Below are 19,794 nucleotides of genomic sequence, written 5' to 3'. Positions count from 1 at the left end.
AAACTAATACAGAATCAGTTGCTTAATTCCTAATAATGTTCCCTGGATGATAGTTACTACCTACTACTGCTCATTGGCCTGTACAAAAGTTAATTGTACCTGTCAGCCAATGAGATTTAGCCAATATGCATTAGTTCTTAAAGGGACAGTCTAGTCAAAATTAAACTTTCATGATTCAGATAGGGCATGTAATTTTAAACAACTTTCCAATTTACTTCTATTATATAATTTGCTCAATTCTTTAGATATCCTTTGTTGAAGAAATAGCAATGCACATGTGTGAGCCAATCACACAAGGCCTCCATGTGCAGCAACCAATCAGCAGCTACTGAGCATATCTAGATATGTTTTTCAGCAAGTGATATCAAGAGAATGAAGCAAATTAGATAATAGAAGTAAATTAGAAAGTTGTTTAAAATTACATGCTCTTTCTAAATCACGATAGAAAAATTTGGGGTTTCATGTCCCTTTAACTGATACTATTGCATTAGTTATTTTTTACTTCCAATTTCCAGGTAAAAAGAAAATCAGCCTTTACACATAAATACTGTTCTTTCATATGGATTATAGATTTTTTTAAGAACAATAGCCTTTTACATACAATTGTAAGTTCTGTTTGAATTCTCTATAAAATTAAGCACTATGGCTGAATAAATATGACAATTCTATGACCTCAGGGCCAGTGGCGGTTCTAGATCATCACTGTTTCATCCCCAATTCTCAGAAGTGTCAACAGCCATATGTGTGCTATCCAGAAAAAGTGGTACTGTGAAAGAAAGAGATTTAATCAAGTGAAAGAGTAATAGGTAGTGGAAAAGGAATATCCTCCTGACATAAAATATATTTTTTCCCAATTTCATACTTTAATCAGTGTTTTTCTTTTTCAGCCACAGTGTACGCTTCCTGATGTGCTTATATGGATGATTAGTAATAACAAGAGGGTGGCATACTGCAGAATTCCTGCTCAGAATATACTCTATTCAGTGGTAGAGGAAGAGAAGGGTAAAGACTGCGGCAAGATATCCACAGTGTTTTTCAAGGTGCTTGAGATTTTGGGGAAACATACATGAATATGGCTGTAATGTTAATACAGACTATTCTTAATGAGAGAGTGCATCGATGCAACCTGATTTCTTTTCAATGGCATGGAGAGTCCACAAATCCATTCTAATTACTAGGGGGAATTCAACTACTGGCCACCAGGAGGAGGCAAAGAAGACCCCAGCAAAGTTTTAAGTATCCCTCCCACTTCCCATAATCCCCAGTCATTCTTTCCCTTAGTATATCTAGGAGGTGTAGTTTCCCTGCAAGCAAGGATTGGGGTAATGCTGTGTCAATGTAATCCTCTTGAGTAAGAGTTGTGGTAGGCTTATAAATTTTATTTATATATTGTTGTGCATGAAATCTGGTGTTTTTCACTAATTAGGGGTATTTAGGAAATTATAATTTTTCTCTCCTGCTGTCGCATTTTTAATTCTGATGCAGTCACTTGATGACCGCGCGTCTCCTTCTTCTGCCTGAAGCGACTTATTCAGCAGAGTTCTCGGTAGCTCTTGAAGTGGAGGGTCTTAACAGAGTATTGTGGTGTCTCTGGTGATACAGGAGGTGGTGAATTTACTCCAGCATAGGCTGGGAGTATAGCGGTGCCGTGTTTAGTTATTTGTGCCTGCAGATTAGCGCTTCTTATAGAGCTAGTAAAAGGAGCATTGCAGGATTGATAACATATAGATATTTGATATCATTATTATTCTAATCCAAATTATTTTTGCTGGGTGTTTATATTTGGGAATCTACTGTTACCCATATAGACAAAATAGATTCTGACTAAAATGTATCTGTTACTTTTGATAAATGTTTATATTGTTTAGAGGCACACGTGATTCCTCCTGTGCAATTTTGCTCCACGTGTGTAACAAATATGTTGCAGTCTAAAAATAAAGGCCTAGATTTGGAGTTTGGCGTTAGCCGTGAAAACCAGCGTTAGAGGCTCCTAACGCTGGTTTTAGGCTACCTCCGGTATTTGGAGTCACTCAAAAAAGGGTCTAACGCTCACTTTTCAGCCGCGACTTTTCCATACCGCAGATCCCCTTACGTAAATTGCGTATCCTATCTTTTCAATGGGATTTTTCTAACTCCGGTATTTAGAGTCGTGTCTGAAGTGAGCGTTAGACATCTAACGACAAAACTCCAGCCGCAGGAAAAAAGTCAGTAGTTAAGAGCTTTCTGGGCTAACGCCGGTTTATAAAGCTCTTAACTACTGTGCTCTAAAGTACACTAACACCCATAAACTACCTATGTACCCCTAAACCGAGGTCCCCCCACATTGCCGCCACTCGATTAATTTTTTTTAACCCCTAATCTGCCGACCGCCACCTACATTATACTTATGTACCCCTAATCTGCTGCCCCTAACACCGCCGACCCCTATATTATATTTATTAACCCCTAACCTGCCCCCGACAACGTCGCAGCCAGCTACCTACAATAATTAACCCCTAATCTGCCGACCGCAAAGCGCCGCCACCTACGTTATCCTTATGTACCCCTAATCTGCTGTCCCTAACACCGCAGACCCCTATATTATATATTTTTTTTTAAATTTTTTTTTATAATATTTTATTAATCCAACAGAGTGTACAAAATTGCAGAATAAACAAGATGGCCATACAGAACAAGAAAGGAAAAAAAACAAAAACAAATGCAGAACGGAAAAAATGCCCATATAATAAACGTAGTATATCAAGCATATATCCATCTACGTTGAGCAAAAATAAAACTACTTGCATATCCTAGCATAACTCTTGGGCTAAATTTAATCTGAAATAATTCTTTTTTAGCCAAAAATAAAAGTTTAGTGTATTCACTGTTGGTTTTTTTTTTTCCCACTATGGCAATAAAACAAAACAAAACACAACAACGAGAGAAAAAGAAGAAAAGAAAAAAAAAATAAAAAAAAATGGGGGAAATTGTCTTCCTGGACCTTCCCCTTTCCCCTCTCCTTCAAAATTAAATTCCTCCCCTCTCCCTCCTCCCTCCCTCTATTGTTATTTTATCGTCCGATCCTCGTTCCCCCATAGGACATGTACACCTGTATGCATGTAGGTATTACCACAAAATATTCATAACCCCCATCTCGCGTCTCACATAATTATTTCCCGATAACCAGTTACCCAAGCTGGAGGGAATAACTCAAGTATTACCAATTCTAGGAAGGGTATAGAATTTAAGAAAGGCAATAAAATGAGTCTTTGAATAGGAAGAGGGTAAGACCTAATTAACGGTAGCCAATCCCGGAGGAAAATTCCTACCCTACTATCCACTAAAAATTTAGTGTGGAAAGATTCAAATAAAATCTGAAATTTAATTTCTTTAAGGAAGGAAGAAAAACTCGGAGCTGCTTGACTCCTCCAACCTTTAGCTATTAACTGTCTTGCTGTCAAAATTATTGTATTGAATATCTTTACCGGACAATTCGGTCGGAGATCCGGGTTCGATAAAAGAAATATCTCCTCGGCCGAGAACAGGCTTGAATCTTTGTACAACTTGCCATACCAAAACCTGATCTTTTGCCAAAACTGTTGTACTTTAGGACACGACCAGAACATATGAAAAAAGTCAGCCTTATCAAGGGAGCAGCGCGGACAACAAAAAGCTTGAGTCGGGTAAAATCTGACCATTTTATCAGGGGCGAGATAATAGTTATTAATTAATTTAAAATGGGCTTCTTTCCATGAAGCAGAAATCTGTAACTTATCTAGTTCCAAAAAACTTCGCTCAATTCTGTTCTCCTCTAATTGCGGGAAATACCTTTTCCAAAAATTATATAATTTATCTATACATAATTCCCCCTGTTTAGCCAAGAGAATGTCATAGATCAAAGATATTGAAGAAAGACCTAGCGAGAACTGGCGAATTATACTCTTTATGTCTATCCAGTCAAGGAATACTACTGTGTCCCACCTCTGATTAAATATATAATGTCGTAGCTGAAAATAAGCATACAAATTTGAACTAGGTAAATCGAATTTCCGAAACAGTAACTCTGATGTAAGCAATTGATTAGAGTCAAATAACTGATGGATATAGACCAATCCTGTTTCTGCCCAAAGCCTAAAAGCTCGCTAATTAATACCAGGCATAAATTCAGGATTACCTACTATCGGGAGAAACTCAGAAAATACTGGTGAGATTTTTAAAACCCGACAGATTTTATGTCATGCCACAATGACATTTTTAAAGGAGATCAATTTACAAACATTTAACGGCAAACTTTTCAAAGAACAGTGAAGGATAGCTTTTAATGCAAAAGGAGAAATCAGAAATGATTCTAACTCCAGCGCAACAAACTTATTTGACTCCGTAATCCAGTCAAACGCTAACTTGGCTAAACATGCCCAGTTATATAATCTAAAATCTGGCAAGGCTAAACCTGCAAGTGGCTGCTTTTGTGTCAGTCTGCTCAGACTAATCCTTGGTTTTTTATTGCCCCAAATAAATTTGGATTGCCAAGACTGTAAGTCATGAATATCTCTATTGGTTAATAATAACGGGAGATTTTGTAAGAGATATAAAATCTTTGGAAGAATAATCATTTTAATTAAATTAACTCTTGCTGATAAGGAAATTGGGAGAGAAGACCAATTTTGAAGATCATTTTTAATTTTCAACAAAATCGGGCGAAAATTTAATTTGTACCATTTCGCAGGGTTTCTATGCAAAATGATACCTAAATACCGGAAAGACTCCACCACTTTAAAGGGGTGATCTACCCATTTAGAGCCATTCCTATGTAACCAAAGGAGTTCACTCTTGTCATAATTAATTTTGTACCCCGAGAAAGAAGAAAAGGTTTTAAATAATTGCAACACTAAGGGGATAGTATCTTTTACATTGTCCAAAAAAATCAAAAGGTCGTCTGCATAGAGAAGAGTTTTTAACTTAGAAGAACCTAAGGAAATTCCGGGTAAGTAATCCCTTAGTAAAATGGCAAACGGTTCTAATGCCAAGTTGAAGAGCAGCGGAGAAAGGGGGCATCCTTGCCGAGTCCCCCTTTTAAGTGAAATATATGGCGAAGAGTGGCCATTGATGCAGAGAAATGAAATAGGATTTTTATATAAGTTCTTGATAAATTCCAAAAACTGATTCTTGAATCCAAATCGTTCTAATGCTGAAAATAAATAATTCCAGTTCACTGCATCAAAGGCCTTTTCCGCATCAACCGTGAGAATTGCTGCAGAGCTGATTTTCTTAAAGACATTACTCTTGGGGTCTAAGTTCCAAGCAAAGTCCAAAAAAGAGGTTACTTTACGAATATTCTTAAGAGAATTTCTATCCTTCATAAATCCAGTTTGGTCTGGATGGATAACTCCATCCAGTAATTTGGCCACTCTGGATGCAACAATGGCGGTCAATAATTTATAGTCAGCATTTAGAACAGAAATGGGTCTATAAGACCCAGGATCCTCCGGGTCCTTACCTTTCTTCAAAATTAGAGAAATACGGGCCGACGAGAAATAATTTGATATTGAATTGCTAGAAGAGAAATAGAAGTTAAACAAGTTGACTAATGTTAGTTTGATTTCTTCCTTCAAAATTTTATAGAATTCCACTGGGATGAAGTCTGGACCAGGTGATTTATTGATTTTAGCTACCTGAATGGCTTCTAAGACTTCTTCCTCCGAAATAGGACTATTAAGAACTGACAACTCTTCCTCAGAAATACTAGGTACCTTAACACTGGCCCAAAAATTCAATGCATTATCTATATTGATCTCTGAATCTGAATATAGACGTTGAAACACCTTAAAAAATACTTGAGTAATATCATCTGCATTAGTATGTTTTTGATTCTCATATTTAATCGAGGAAATAAGATTCTTACTATTCCTCACCTTAACCACCTTAGCCAGAAATTTAGCCGAATTCCCGTAATGTCCCCTGAATTGATAATTGATTTTTAATTCTTCTTCTTGAGATCTTTGTTTCAAGTAAATATCTCTTTCCCGTTTAGATTTGCAGTACCTGTCCCAATTATCCTTAGTCTTATCAATATAGAACTTCCTAAGTGCATTCCTTACATGTGCGGATAATTGAGATTCTTGGGCCAGAGCTTTCTTCTTCCAAGTACTCAAGTATAATTTAATTTCCCCCCTTAATACAGCTTTCGCCGCCTCCCAGAAAACCTCCGGCTTGCTGAATTGCCTTATATTGATAGTCACGTAATCCTTCCATTTCTGCTTTAACCAATTTATAAACCTGGGGTTATCCGTCAGAAAGCGAGGAAAAAAGAACGAGGTATTTTGATTCTTGGGAGGGGCAGTGGCCAAGATTGTAAAGGAAATTACTGCATGGTCCGAGATGGCAATATCATATATATCTGCCTCTGATCTACATAATGCTAAAGGTTTAGATATTAAGAACAAGTCTATTCTAGAAAATGTCATATGTGTTTTTGACTCACAAGAAAAACTACGCTGCTCCGGGTTTTTGAGTCTCCATATATCGATTAAATTCAATTCATGACAGAATGTTTTAAAATATTTTGCTACTTTATTATTTTCCCGTACGTTTTTTAAAGACAACCTATCCAGAACAGGGCACAGCGTCATATTAAAATCTCCCCCTAAAATTAAATTAGCTGTTGAGGAAAGAAATACCTTACTCCTAATAGTGTCCCAGAAAACAGGAGAAAATAAATTCGGGCCATATAGATTGCATAACACAAAGTCGCAATCCTTAATCTGTATATGTAAAATCAAGAATCTTCCCTCGGGATCAGCCTCCGTTTTAACAATTTTATAATCTAAATTTTTATGCAGTAAGATTGCCACTCCTGATCTCCTTTTGACCGCAGGGGCTGCGACACATTCACCCACCCATTTACACTTCAGTTTTGCTGCTTCTATATCATTAAGATGTGTTTCTTGCAGCATTACCACATCAGGGTTAAATTTAGCCAGGTATTTAATAATTAGTTTGCGTTTCTTGGGAGATGTTACTCCCCCAACATTCCAGGAAAGTATATTAATCTTGGAGGACATCTAATTACATATCATACTTAGTATTTATCCGACCCAGCGATGGAGGGAGGAAGAGAGGAGGAGAGGGAAAAAAGTAAGCGAGAGAAAAAAAAAAAAAAAAGGGAGATTTAAAAACAGAAAAATAGCAATTAAATATGCTTCTACTCCTAGGAACAAATACCCAGCCTGACCACCAACGCAACCGTAAATATATGATGCTAAATTTCAGGTCTACTCTTTTTTTTTTTCCCTTTAGAAAAAACAGTAAATAATATTTCAAACAAGCGAAAATCCAAAATAAAATCAGCAATAAAAAATAACAATTCAATCCAATACATTTCGGGTTTGTAAAGAGTAATTTCCATTTTAACCTACAAAGCACTGATAAACTCCTGAGCCTCTTGGGGATTATTAAGGACATGTCTAATGCCATTCTCGTCCACTATAATTTTAGCGGGATATGTAATCCACGCTTTTATGCCTTTACTGGTGATCCTAGCACAATAAGGGACCATTTGTTTCCTTTTAACAGATGTCTCTAATGAGAAATCTTGAAAGAATAATAATTTGTTTTTCTCAAAGATAAATTCCCCTGACTTTCTGTATAGTTTCAAAAATTCCAGCTTATCCTGGTATCTAAGTAGCTTAAAGATACACATTCTACTTCTATTAGCAGTGGTTCCATTTGCTTTCGAATATCCAACCCTATGCGCTCTTTCTACTGCAAGGGGTAATTGTTGGGGAGGGAAACCTAACGCTTTGGGGAGTAGTAAAGAAGTAAGCTTCAACAGGTCCTCATACTCGGGGGATTCGGGGAGACCAATAATTCTGATATTATTCCGCCTGGAGCGATCCTCGAGGTCCTCCAGGCGGGATTGTAAGCTAGATATTCTAACTCCTCGGTCATGTACTACTTTATCTTGGACGTTAGCCCGATCCTCCAAGTCTGAGATCCTGTCTTCCGCCTCCCTCATTCTTGAGGCGAACTGCTTAACCTCACTTGACAATGATGAAATATCTGTGGAAATCCTGCTGAACTCATTCTTGATGATATCAAATTGGGGAGTAAAAATGTCTGTTAATTGTGATACTAAGTTACCTACATCTAGGTGGGATGTACCCCCATCCAGTACGGGGTCTAGTGAGGTGTCTACACTCTTAACCTTCCTGTCCTTAATTTTAGGTGGCATTATGGGGGAACTTTGTTTCGTGTGTGTAATAAATCTTTCCATGTACCCAGTGATTTAAAAAATTTGTGCAAAAACAAACAGCAAAATACAAATATACATCAAATGTGATATCAATACCAAAAAAAAATAAAAAAATTACAACCCCTAAATAAATAGGAGAAAAATAGGAAGCAGGGAAGCTTCCACTGTGAGAGTGATATATATTTTTATTTTTTTTTTCCTTTTTTTTTTCCTTTTTTTTCTTCCCCTTTCTTTCTCCCCCCCCCCCCCCCTTGGAGGGGGATACACAGAGAGTGTAAAAACTAGTGAATTTTAAGGCCTTTACGGTGATATTAGTTTATAGAATGTGCAAAAAACAAAAAAAAAAACAAGGGGGGTATATCACCTAATTCCGATACCTAACCAATATATCTTAGCACCACAATCTTAAATAATATTTCTTAAGAAGGAAAAAAAAAACAAAACAGGGCAACAGAAACAAAAAAAAATACACTGTCAGCAGACACAGAATTGCTCCTCTCAAAAATTTAAGCAGTCGCATATATGCTACTTGTGCCTTCTATTGCTTACTCCTTTTCCCCACTGTACACTTCATGAAGATTCAAATGCTGACTACACAGGGAATCAGGGAGCTCAGAGCCAAAAAAAAAAGTTCCATCAACTGCTGAAGCGGTTATGTAGATAAATAAAAACAAAACGTTCCAACAACTAATAATGAAGTTATGTAGATAAGTAGAACAGCCAATTATACAGTTCATCAATATTTCTTCAGAAAGCAAAGGAATGTCCCAGACAAGATTCTAGAGAGGGAGATGAATCTTCTTATCAGATTCTGGGCTGTATCCGCTTTAATAAAGGAAAATCAGGGCCCAACAGACTTGGATATCACTGTAGAAATAAGGGAATAATTAATCTTGCCAAACACTCAGAATCATTATTTCCCCCAAACTGTGGTAGATGGAACATAACAATGCAGGTGTTAACATAGAGTACTTTCCGCTCTCGCTCATCTCAGATCAGTTTTCCATATAAAGTCAGTGAGCTGCGCCCTCTGCTGATCACTTATTCCAAACACTTGTATTCCAAAATATCAGAGTAGTAGGGTATACGAATAAAACAGATAAGTCTTACCCAGAGAAATCCCAAGCTTGACACGCCTGCCTCGGACACCGCAGTAAAGAAGAGCGTCTCCTCAGGCCTCCGACTGATCAGATGTTATATTCACCCGCGAGGAGGGAGCGTTGTCCACCGATTGCTCCGCGGGCGCCCCACTCCCTCCTACCAGCGGTCGCTTCACTCAGAGAACCCGGGAGATTCACCGGGGTTAACTTGCCTGCTCCTCTCCTCACTGCGCGTGTCTTTGGTGGCTAGTGCGGTATCCACCGCTGGGCTGAACCGCCGATCAAAAGGACTTCCACGGCATAGGCGTAGACACCGCCTGTAGTCCTGCAAACACTCCCAGACAATCTGGGTAAAGCAGGCAGCAAATGCTGGGGGAGAATATCCAGGCTCCTGTAGTCCAGAGCACCTATATTATATTTATTAACCCCTAATCTGCCCCCCTCAACGTCGCCTCCACCTGCCTACACTTATTAACCCCAAATCTGCCGAGCGGACCTGAGCGATACTATAATAAAGTTATTAACCCCTAATCCGCCTCACTAACCCTATAATAAATAGTATTAACCCCTAATCTGCCCTCCCTAACATCGCCGACACCTAACTTCAATTATTAACCCCTAATCTGCCGACTGGAGCTCACCGCTATTCTAATAAATGTATTAACCCCTAAAGCTAAGTCTAACCCTAACACTAACACCCACCTAAGTTAAATATAATTTACATCTAACAAAATAAATTATCTCTTATTAAATAAATTATTCCTATTTAAAGCTAAATACTTACATGTAAAATAAATCCTAATATAGCTACAATATAAATTATAATTATATTATAGCTATTTTAGGATTAATATTTATTTGACAGGCAACTTTGTAATTATTTTAACCATGTACAATAGCTATTAAATAGTTAAGAACTATTTAATAGTTACCTAGTTAAAATAATTACAAAATTACCTGTAAAAAAAATTCTAACCTAAGTTACAATTAAACCTAACACTATACTATCATTAAATTAATTAAATAAAATACCTACAATTACCTACAATTAAACCTAACACTACACTATCAATAAATAAATTAAATACAATTCCTACAAATAACTACAATGAAATAAACTAACTAAAGTACAAAAAATAAAAAAGAACTGTTACAAAAAATAAAAAAATATTTACAAACATAAGAAAAATATTACAACAATTTTAAACTAATTACACCTACTCTAAGCCCCCTAATAAAATAACAAAGACCCCCAAAATAAAAAATGCCCTACCCTATTCTAAATCACTAAAGTTCAAAGCTCTTTTACCTTACCAGCCCTGAACAGGGCCCTTTGCGGGGCATGCCCCAAAGAATTCAGCTCTTTTACCTGTAAAAAAAAACATACAATACCCCCCCCAACATTACAACCCACCACCCACATACCCCTAATATAACCCAAACCCCCTTAAATAAACCTAACACTAAGCCCCTGAAGATCATCCTACCTTGTCTTCACCTCACCGGGTATCACCGATACGTCCTGGCTCCGATATCTTCATCCAACCCAAGCGGGGGCTAGACATCCACTGAAGAAGTCCAGAAGAGGGTCCAAAGTCTTCATCCTATCCGGGAAGAAGAGGCGATTCGGACCGGCAACCATCTTGATCCAAGCGGCATCTTCTATCTTCATCCGATGACGACCGGCTCCATCCTGAAGACCTCCACCGCGGACCCATCTTCTTCCGGCGACGTCCAACTGAAGAATGACTGTTCCTTTAAGGGACGTCATCCAAGATGGCGTCCCTCGAATTCCGATTGGCTGATAGGATTCTATCAGCCAATCGAATTAAGGTAGGAATATTCTGATTGGCTGATGGAATCATCCAATCAGAATCAAGTTCAATCCGATTGGCTGATCCAATCAGCCAATCAGATTGAGCTCGCATTCTATTGGCTGATCGGGGTATATGTTAGAGTGTTAGGTGCAGACGTAGGAAGTGTTTCCGCATAGCAAACAATGGGGCTGCGTTAGGAGCTGAACGCGGCTTTTTTGCAGGTGTTAGGTTTTTTTTCAGCTCAAACAGCCCCATTGTTTTCTATGGGAGAATCGTGCACGAGCACGTTTTTGAAGCTGGCCGCTTGCGTAAGCAACTCTGGTATCGAGAGTTGAAGCTGCGTTAAATATGCTCTACGCTCCTTTTTTGGAGCCTAACGCAGCCTTTATGTGGACTCTCAATACCAGAGTTATTTTTATGGTGCGGCCAGAAAAAAGCCGGCATTAGATTTTCGGGTCGTTACCGACAAAACTCCAAATCTAGCCGAAAGATTCTGCTTGTACTAAAAAAATGTAACCCCTCAGAGCCCTCTGCCTCTCAGGATTATGTTGCCCTTGACATGCCTCAACTTTCTCCTCAGTCCCTGTCCCTAGCAGTTACACACGCAGTGCCCTGCAGGTTTTACTCAGTCTATGCCTGGGGGAGTATTTTTACCATGATTTTGCACAGCAGTTTATCTCAGCGGTGTCTGCGGCTCTGAGTGCCTTACCTATCTCGGGTAAGAAAAAATCTAAGAATATATCTTGGCCAGTTTATCACAATTATCTGAGGATGACCATTCTTCAGCAGCCTCTGAGGGACGAAATCTTTGAATCAAATTCTACTGTGGTTAGTACTGTAGACTTAGAGGAGGTTAGTTTTAGATTTTAGTTTGAGCACCTCCGTTTACTACTCAAGGAGGTTCTGTCTATTTTGGAGGATTCAGAACCTACAGTTACAAAGGCTCCTAAGGTTAATAAGCTGAACAGGGTGTTTGATGTCAAGCCTAGATCTGTGGAAGCGTTTCCTGTTCCAGATCGGATATTATTTCTCAGGAAAGGGAGAAACCGTTTGTTCCCTTTACTTGATCTCTTGTTTTTTTTATTTTTTATAAATAATATTTATTGAGGTAGCAAAGCATACATAAACAAACTCTTGGAGAACATCATGGCAACACAACTATTTGACATACATCAGTATTTATGCATTGAATATAATAGGCATGTCTTCAAGACTGTAAACCATATTAGATCTGAACCCGTAAGGTAATATATCTAGCCATGAATAATACCTCTTTTTACATATGTACATTGTCAAATGGACATTTAGCATGTAGAATAACATACGACAATCATTGGGCCTAGTTTCGGTGGTAATGCCTTAATATGCATATGCAGGCCTATACTTGTCCATAGTATATACACCACAACATATCGCTAAATAAAATGACACATGGAAAATATTCAAATATGTAACTGATTGGATGTCACCTGGATTGTGTTTTCTCCTCGAACTGTGACTGGCCCGAGGGAATATGCATATGAATATGTATAGCGATAATGTCCAGGTAAATAGATAGTATTACTGGTTGTTGAGAAAGATTGTTGACCCCGAGGCGACAGGGCATGAGGAAAAAGAGAAAAAAAAGGGGGGGGGGACGGGGGGGGCGAGCAGATAGAAAGCAATGAAGGGCAGGGGGATTTTTCGTGAGGGGCAAAGGACGTTTCATATTCAAGCTGTCAGCGCTTTCTTTCAGTCTGTCATTATATCCCAATTATGCATTCTATTTCTTCCAGTTTTCCCAAAGTACCCAAACCTGCCCATGTAAGCCCAGTTTGCCCATGCATCTCAAAGAGAACTCTTCCATTGAGCGGATATATTCAATGATATCTCTGATCATGCTAAATGTAACCTGTGAAGTTCCCAACCAACACCTTGCTATTGCGAGTTTCGTGGCTAGGAGTATGACAATACATAAAATTTTCTCTGTTTGAGTCAATTTCCCCAGTCCTAAATGGAAAAGGGCAATGTCTGGTGTTAACTTTTGGAGTAAACCTAATTGGTCGAGTACTGTCGCCACCTGTTCCCACACCCCCTGCACTTTATGACAGCTCCACCAAATATGGAGGTGAGATCCCTTTTGGCCACAACCCCTCCAGCACCTGTCTGATGTATGGGAAAACATTTTATGTATTTGCCTTGGGACTCTATGCCAGCGCAGCACTAATTTTATAAATAGCTCATATAACGTAACACAATGTGTTGCCCCTCTTGTACAGTGTATGGCTTTTTGCCATTCCAGTTCCGTATGCTCCCGCCCCATTGCTCTTTCCCACTCCAGAAAACGGAACGTCTTTACGAATCTATCTGAGTCCAATAGGGATTGGTCTACCTACAAGCCATCGTCTTTCCCAATGAGTCATTTCTCTAGGTTTATTTTTTGGAAATTTCCAGGCTGACATCATGGGGATAAATCTAAAATACTCAAAATGGTATTTCTTAGGAATATCTACGTTTGATAGATCTGAAGCTTGCATAGCTAGGCCACGTGGTGAGTAGAGGTCTCGGGAATACTTTATATCCCATGCAGCCCACATCTGTGGATGTGATCCTGGGAGGCAAAGCAGCAGCGCCCTTATTGAATGTGCAGGTGATGGGTGTGGTGCAACCTGAGTCAAGTTACGGAGCTCCCTCCAGGTTCTAATGCAGGCTCGAATAATAGGATTATCCACTCCTGTGAGTACATCTGTGTGCTGAGGAACCCAGATAAGGTCCTCAAGGAGCAATCTCGAAGGGAGGACAGCCTGCTCAAGTTGTCCCCACCTGGTATCACCCGGCAGTGCCCCCCCATGCTGTCACATGAGAGAGCATAGCCGCTTCGTAATATTTACGGATATTGGGAGCTGCGAGACCCGCATTCAAGGCTTTTGTAGTTGCTGCATCGCAATCCTCGGGGCTTACCGTGCCAGATAAATCTACTTACTACTGATTGAAAGCGATTTAAAATATAGTTTAGCATTATTAGAGGGATACACCTAAAAAGGTATGTGACCTTAGGTAATAATGTCATTTTTACCGACTGGATTCTCCCAATCCATGAAATCTCAAATTTAGCCCACTTTGCGGTGAGGTTTTCAAACTCTCGCAAAAGCGGGTCGTAGTTGGTATGAATTACCACTTTCGGGTTGGGTGAAAGAATAACCCCCAGGTGTTTTAGCTGGCTTGTCGATGAATTGAATGGGTAGGTTTCTTTGAGCCGGGAGAGCTGTGTCGGGGAGAGGTTTAAGGCCAAGGCCTCAGTCTTCGTGTAGTTGAGCTTATAATAGGACATCTTGCCAAACCATTGTAGACATTCAAATACCACCGGCATAGAAGTCTCAGTTTCCTTCATGAACAGGGTGAGATCATCTGCGAATAACGCAAAGCTTTTGCAGAGTATCATGGATTAATAGTCCCTGTACTTCATGAGTTTGTCTAATCATAGCTGCCAGGGGCTCAATAGTAAGCACAAAGAGGAGGGGAGACATCAGACACCCCTGTCTGGTCCCATTCCTAATCTCAAAGGGCTCAGAGCAAAACCCTTTCCCCCTAATTCTAGCTCACGGAGATCTCTTGTTTTTAAGAAAATGTTTCCTATTGCAGACTCTGTGCGTGAGCTTTGGCATACTATTCTTAAAGTGGATGTAGCTATATCCATATTGGCTAAGAGAACTACGATTCCTCTGGAGGATAGTACCCCTTTTCCTGGATAGGAAATTGGAGGGGTACTTAAGGAAGATTTGTCTTCACCAAGGTCTGCTATGGCAACCGGTAGCTAGTATGGTGGCGCGGCGGTCACTGGTGAGGCCTCATATTGGCGTGACTCCTTATTTCCTCTGGAGACTACTGTGGAGGAAATCCAAGACAGGATCAAGGCATTAAAACTGGCAAATACCTTCATTTGTGATGCCAGTATGCAGGTGGTATGTCTGAGTGCAAAGATGTCCAGTCTTGCCATTCTATCTCGCAGAGCCTTGTGGCTAAAGTCTTGGGGCGCGATCCGATATATGGTGCAGGTTTCGGCGCAAGCGTGGAAACCTGCGCCGCCCGTAGTTTCAGCTCGCAACTCGAGCTATCACATATACGGCGCCGTCAGATGCTAAAGTGCCGTAAGTCTGACAAACTAGCGATGTCCAGAAATCTGCGTAAGTACAAATTTCTGGAGTCGCCAGTGACTTACGGCACTTTAGAAACTGCCGCCGCCTACAAAAACTGACTAAATTATAAAATCACCCATAACTGTCTAACACGCCTCCCAAACATAGCCCGACACGTATACCCCTCTATCCGCAATCCCCCCTCTCACTCCTAACAATAAATGTATTAACCCTAAACCGCAGCTCCCGGACCTGCCGCCAGCTACATTAACTATATTACCCCCTAATATGATCCCCCACACCGCCGCCACCTATTTTAACTATATTACCCCCTAATATGATCTCCCTACACCGCCGCCACCTATTTTAACTATATTACCCCCTAATGTGAGCCCCCTACCCCGCCGCCACCTACATTATATGTACTACCCCCTAATCTGACCTCCTTACACCGCCACCACCTATATTAAAATTATTAACCCCTAATCTAATCCCCCTACACCGCCGCCACCTATAATAAAAATGTCTAACCCCCTAATGTGAGCCCCCTACACCGCCGCCACCTACATTAAAATTATTAACCCCTAATGTAATCCCCCTACACCGCCGCCATCTATATTAAAATTATTACCCCCTAATGTGAGCCCCCTACCCCGCCGCCACCTATTTTAACTACATTACCCCCTAATCTAATCCCCCTACACCGCAGCCACCTATAAATGTATTACCCCCTAAAATACTAAAATGTCCCTACCCTAAATTAAATTACAAATAGCCCTGAAAAGGGCCTTTTGCGTGGCATTGCCCCAAAGTAACCAGCTAATTGTTGTAAACGCTGTAGATATGTAAACGCAGATATAGTACATTGTATGTACTCATGCCCTAAAATTAAAACTTTTTGGTTAAAAATCACTTATTGGTTGGAAAAGAAATGCAAGATTAGATTAGACATTACCCCAAAAGAAGTTTTTTTCTTAGTTGAAGGCTCAACTTACGGGTCAAACACTCGTTTTCTAAATACTATAATATTAATTGTAAGAAACATGATATTGAGTGAATGGAATTCCAAAAAGAGTTTAAGCATAAAGGTTTTCTTGAGGCGAATACAGTTGCAATTGACATATGAACAATTTGACACAGACAATCAATCCGAAAAACAAATTGAAAAATTTATGCTTAAATGGGAACCCTATATAAGATCATTAGATCGGGCAATGCAACAAATAATCATTAAACCATTTGAAAATTCAATATATATTCAAGAGGAACAACTTAGGGGGAGCTGGAGAGTGTAGGGCAGGGGTGGGACGGGGCGTGAGAGGTTTAAGGTCAAAATCAGTATTATATATAAAAAGGAGGAGGAGAAGGGAAGGAAATTTTCCCCCTTTTTTTTTTTTTTTTTTTTTATTTTCTTTTCTCCGTTTGTTTGTTTGTATGATTTTATTTTTACTTGTTCTATCGCCTTAGATTTAGTAAGGTGCATGTACGATTTGACAATATAATGAGCCAAAAGAAGAGAGAGAGGGGAAGGAAGGAAGGAAGGAAGGAAGAAGGTTAAAAAATAGATAAAGGAGCGGGGGAAAATGAAAATGAGAGTGTAGACTACTGTAATTCTATTGGCTATTCTAATCAGCCAATGGAATTACAGTAGCTCTTATTCTATTGGCTATTCAAATCAGCCAATAGAATTAAAGTAGCTCTCTTCTGATTGGCTGATTTGAATTTTAAGACTCAAATCAGCAAATAGGAATTCAAGGGATGCCATTTTTAATCGCGAACCTTGAATTCCGATTCAGTGTATGGCGGCGATCGTATGAAGAGGATCCTCCACGCTCCATGGCTCCGGTCTTCAGTTCCAGCATCGCCGATCTTCAGTTCCTGCATCGCCGGTCTTCAGTTCCAGGGAGGACGGTCTTCAGCTCCGCGGTCATCGGTCTTCAACTCCTCCGCTCCGCACCGGCTGGTTCCTGGAAGAAGAAGAGGTTGCCGCCTGGAAGAAGACTTCTCTGCCTGGAACAGGACCTTCTCCGCCGGTCTTCAGGACAGGTAAGGAGCACTTGGGGGTTAGACTTAGTTTTTTTTAAGGGGGAATAGGGTGGGTTTTAGAGTAGGGGTGTGTGGGTGGTGTGTTGTAATGGGGGGTTGTTCTTTTTTTCACAGGTAAAAGAGCTGATTACTTTGGGGCAATGCCCCACAAAAGGCCCTTTTAAGGGCTGGTAATGGAGCTGATTACTTTTTGTAATTTAGTTTAGGGTAGGGACATTTTTTTATTTTGGGGGGCTTTGTTATTTTTTTAGGGGGCTTAGATTAGGTGTAATTAGCTTTTTTTTTTGTTGTAATTTAGTGGTTTTTTTTGTAATTTAGTTTAGTGTATTTAATTATATTTTAGTTTAGATAATTGTAGTTTATTTAATTAATTTATTGATAGTGTAGGTGTATTTGTAACTTAGGTTAGGATTTATTTTACAGGTAAATTGGTAATTATTTTAACTAGGTAGCTATTAAATAGTTATTAACTATTTAATAGCTATTGTACCTAGTTAAAATAAATACCAAGTTACCTGTAAAATAAATATAAACCCTAAAATAGCTACAATGTAATTATTAATTATATTGTAGCTATCTTAAGGTTTATTTTATAGATAAGTATTTAGTTTTAAATAGGAATATTTTAGTTAATAAGATTAATATTATTTAGATTTATTGCAATAATAATTAAGTTAGGGGTGTTAGGGTTAGATAGGGTTAATATAGGTAATATATATAATATAATAACTATATTAACTATATTAACCCTAATATAATTAGGGTTAATATAGTTAATATAGGTGGCGGCGGTGTAGGGGGTCTGATTAGGGGTTAATATATTTAATATAGGTGGCGGCAGTGTAGGGGGGTCAGATTAAGGGTTAATATATTTAATATAGGTGGCGGCGGTGTAGGGGGGTCAGATTAGGGGTTAATATATTTAATATAGGTGGCGGCGGTGTAGGGGGATTAGATTAGGGGTTAATATATTTAATATAGGTGGCGGCGGTGTAGGAGGATTAGATTAGGGGTTAATATATTTAATATAGGTGGCGGCAGTGTAGGGGGGTCAGATTACAGGTAAAAGAGCTGATTACTTTGTGACAATGCCCCGCAAAAGGCCCTTTTAAGGGCTGGTAATAGAGCTGGTTACTTTGGGACAATGCCCCTCAAAAGGCCCTTTCAAGAGCAGGTAATAGAGCTGGTTACTTTGGGGCAATGCCACGCAAAAGGCCCTATTCAGGGCTATTTGTAATTTAGTTTAGGGTAGGGACATTTTAGTATTTTAGGGGGTAATACATTTATTATAGGTGGCGGCAGTGTAGGGGGATTAGATTAGGAGTTAATAATTTTAAAATAGGTGGCGGCGGGGTAGGGGGATTAGATTAGAGGTTAATCATTTTAATATAGGTGGCAGCGGGGTAGGGGGATTAGATTAGGGGGTAATGTAGTTAAAATAGGTGGCAGCGGGGTAGGGGGCTCACATTAGGGGGTAATAATTTTAATATAGATGGCGGCGGTGTAGGGGGATTACATTAGGGGGTAATAATTTTAATGTAGGTGGCGGCGGTGTAGGGGGATCACATTAGGGGGTTAGACATTTAATGTAGGTGGCGGCAGGGTCCGGGAGCGGCATTTTAGGGGTTAAGCACTTTATTAGGGATTGCGGCGGGGGATTGCGGTTGACAGGTAGATAGACATTGTGCATGCATTAGGTTTTATTTTGCAGGCAGTTTAGGGAGTTACGGGGCTCCAATACTCAGCGTAAGGCTTGCTACGCCTGCATTTTGTGGCCAGGTGAAAATGGAGTAAGATTTCTCCATTTTCGCCACGTAAGTCCTTACGCTGTATATTGGATACCAAACTGCGCAGGTTTGGTATACCTGTCTATGGGTCAAAAAACTACGGCCGAAGGCAGAAATATACGAGCGGAACTTCTAGGTTACGCCGTATATAGGATACCAAACCAGCGCAATATTTGGCGTCGCCGGCTTTTGCGGGTTGACGCTGCATAACGGATTGGGCCCTTGGTCGTCAGATCAAACCTAGACTTCTCTCTCTTCCTTTTAAGGGTAAGACCTTGTTTAGTCTTGGTTTGGGTGCCATTATTTCCACTGTCACAGGTGGAAAGCGTCTTTTCTTCCCCAAGATAAGAAGATTAGACCTAAAGGTCTCCAAGCTTCTAATTTTCGTTGATTTCACAATTTCAAGGGACAGAAATCCTCTTCTTCTTCCAAACCTGAACAGACCAAGCCCTCCTGGAGATCCAACCAACCTTGGAATAAGGGCAAGCACAAATCAGCATTAAGGATTTGCCCCCGATCTGAAATCAGATCAAGTTGGGGGCAGACTTTCTCTCTTTCAAGAGGCTTGGATTCGCAATATTCCAGATCCATGGGTGGTAGAGGTGGACTTTCACAGCATTTCATATCCGTACATGGGGGTGATGTGACATCACTATCATGGCAAGTGATTGTGTGTGTCCGGAGTCCCCCAAGAGGAGG

The 19,794-nt window shown here is 39.7% G+C and overlaps 1 protein-coding gene across 1 annotated transcript in view; it reads left to right on the top strand.

The window, feature by feature from the left end:
• LOC128663152 (fer-1-like protein 4) overlaps window positions 1-19,794 on the top strand; it is a 284,642-nt gene that overhangs the window by 208,500 nt on the left and 56,348 nt on the right. The window contains exon 22 of the mRNA XM_053717349.1: window positions 888-1,040. Within this exon, the coding sequence (XP_053573324.1) occupies window positions 888-1,040 (153 nt within the window). The remainder of the gene's footprint in view (window positions 1-887; window positions 1,041-19,794) is intronic.

The sequence above is a fragment of the Bombina bombina genome, chromosome 1, assembly GCF_027579735.1.
Source record: "Bombina bombina isolate aBomBom1 chromosome 1, aBomBom1.pri, whole genome shotgun sequence".
Taxonomy (NCBI): domain Eukaryota; kingdom Metazoa; phylum Chordata; class Amphibia; order Anura; family Bombinatoridae; genus Bombina; species Bombina bombina.
Note: the sequence above shows the minus strand (reverse complement) of the source record. Positions and strands in the feature narration are given on the sequence as shown.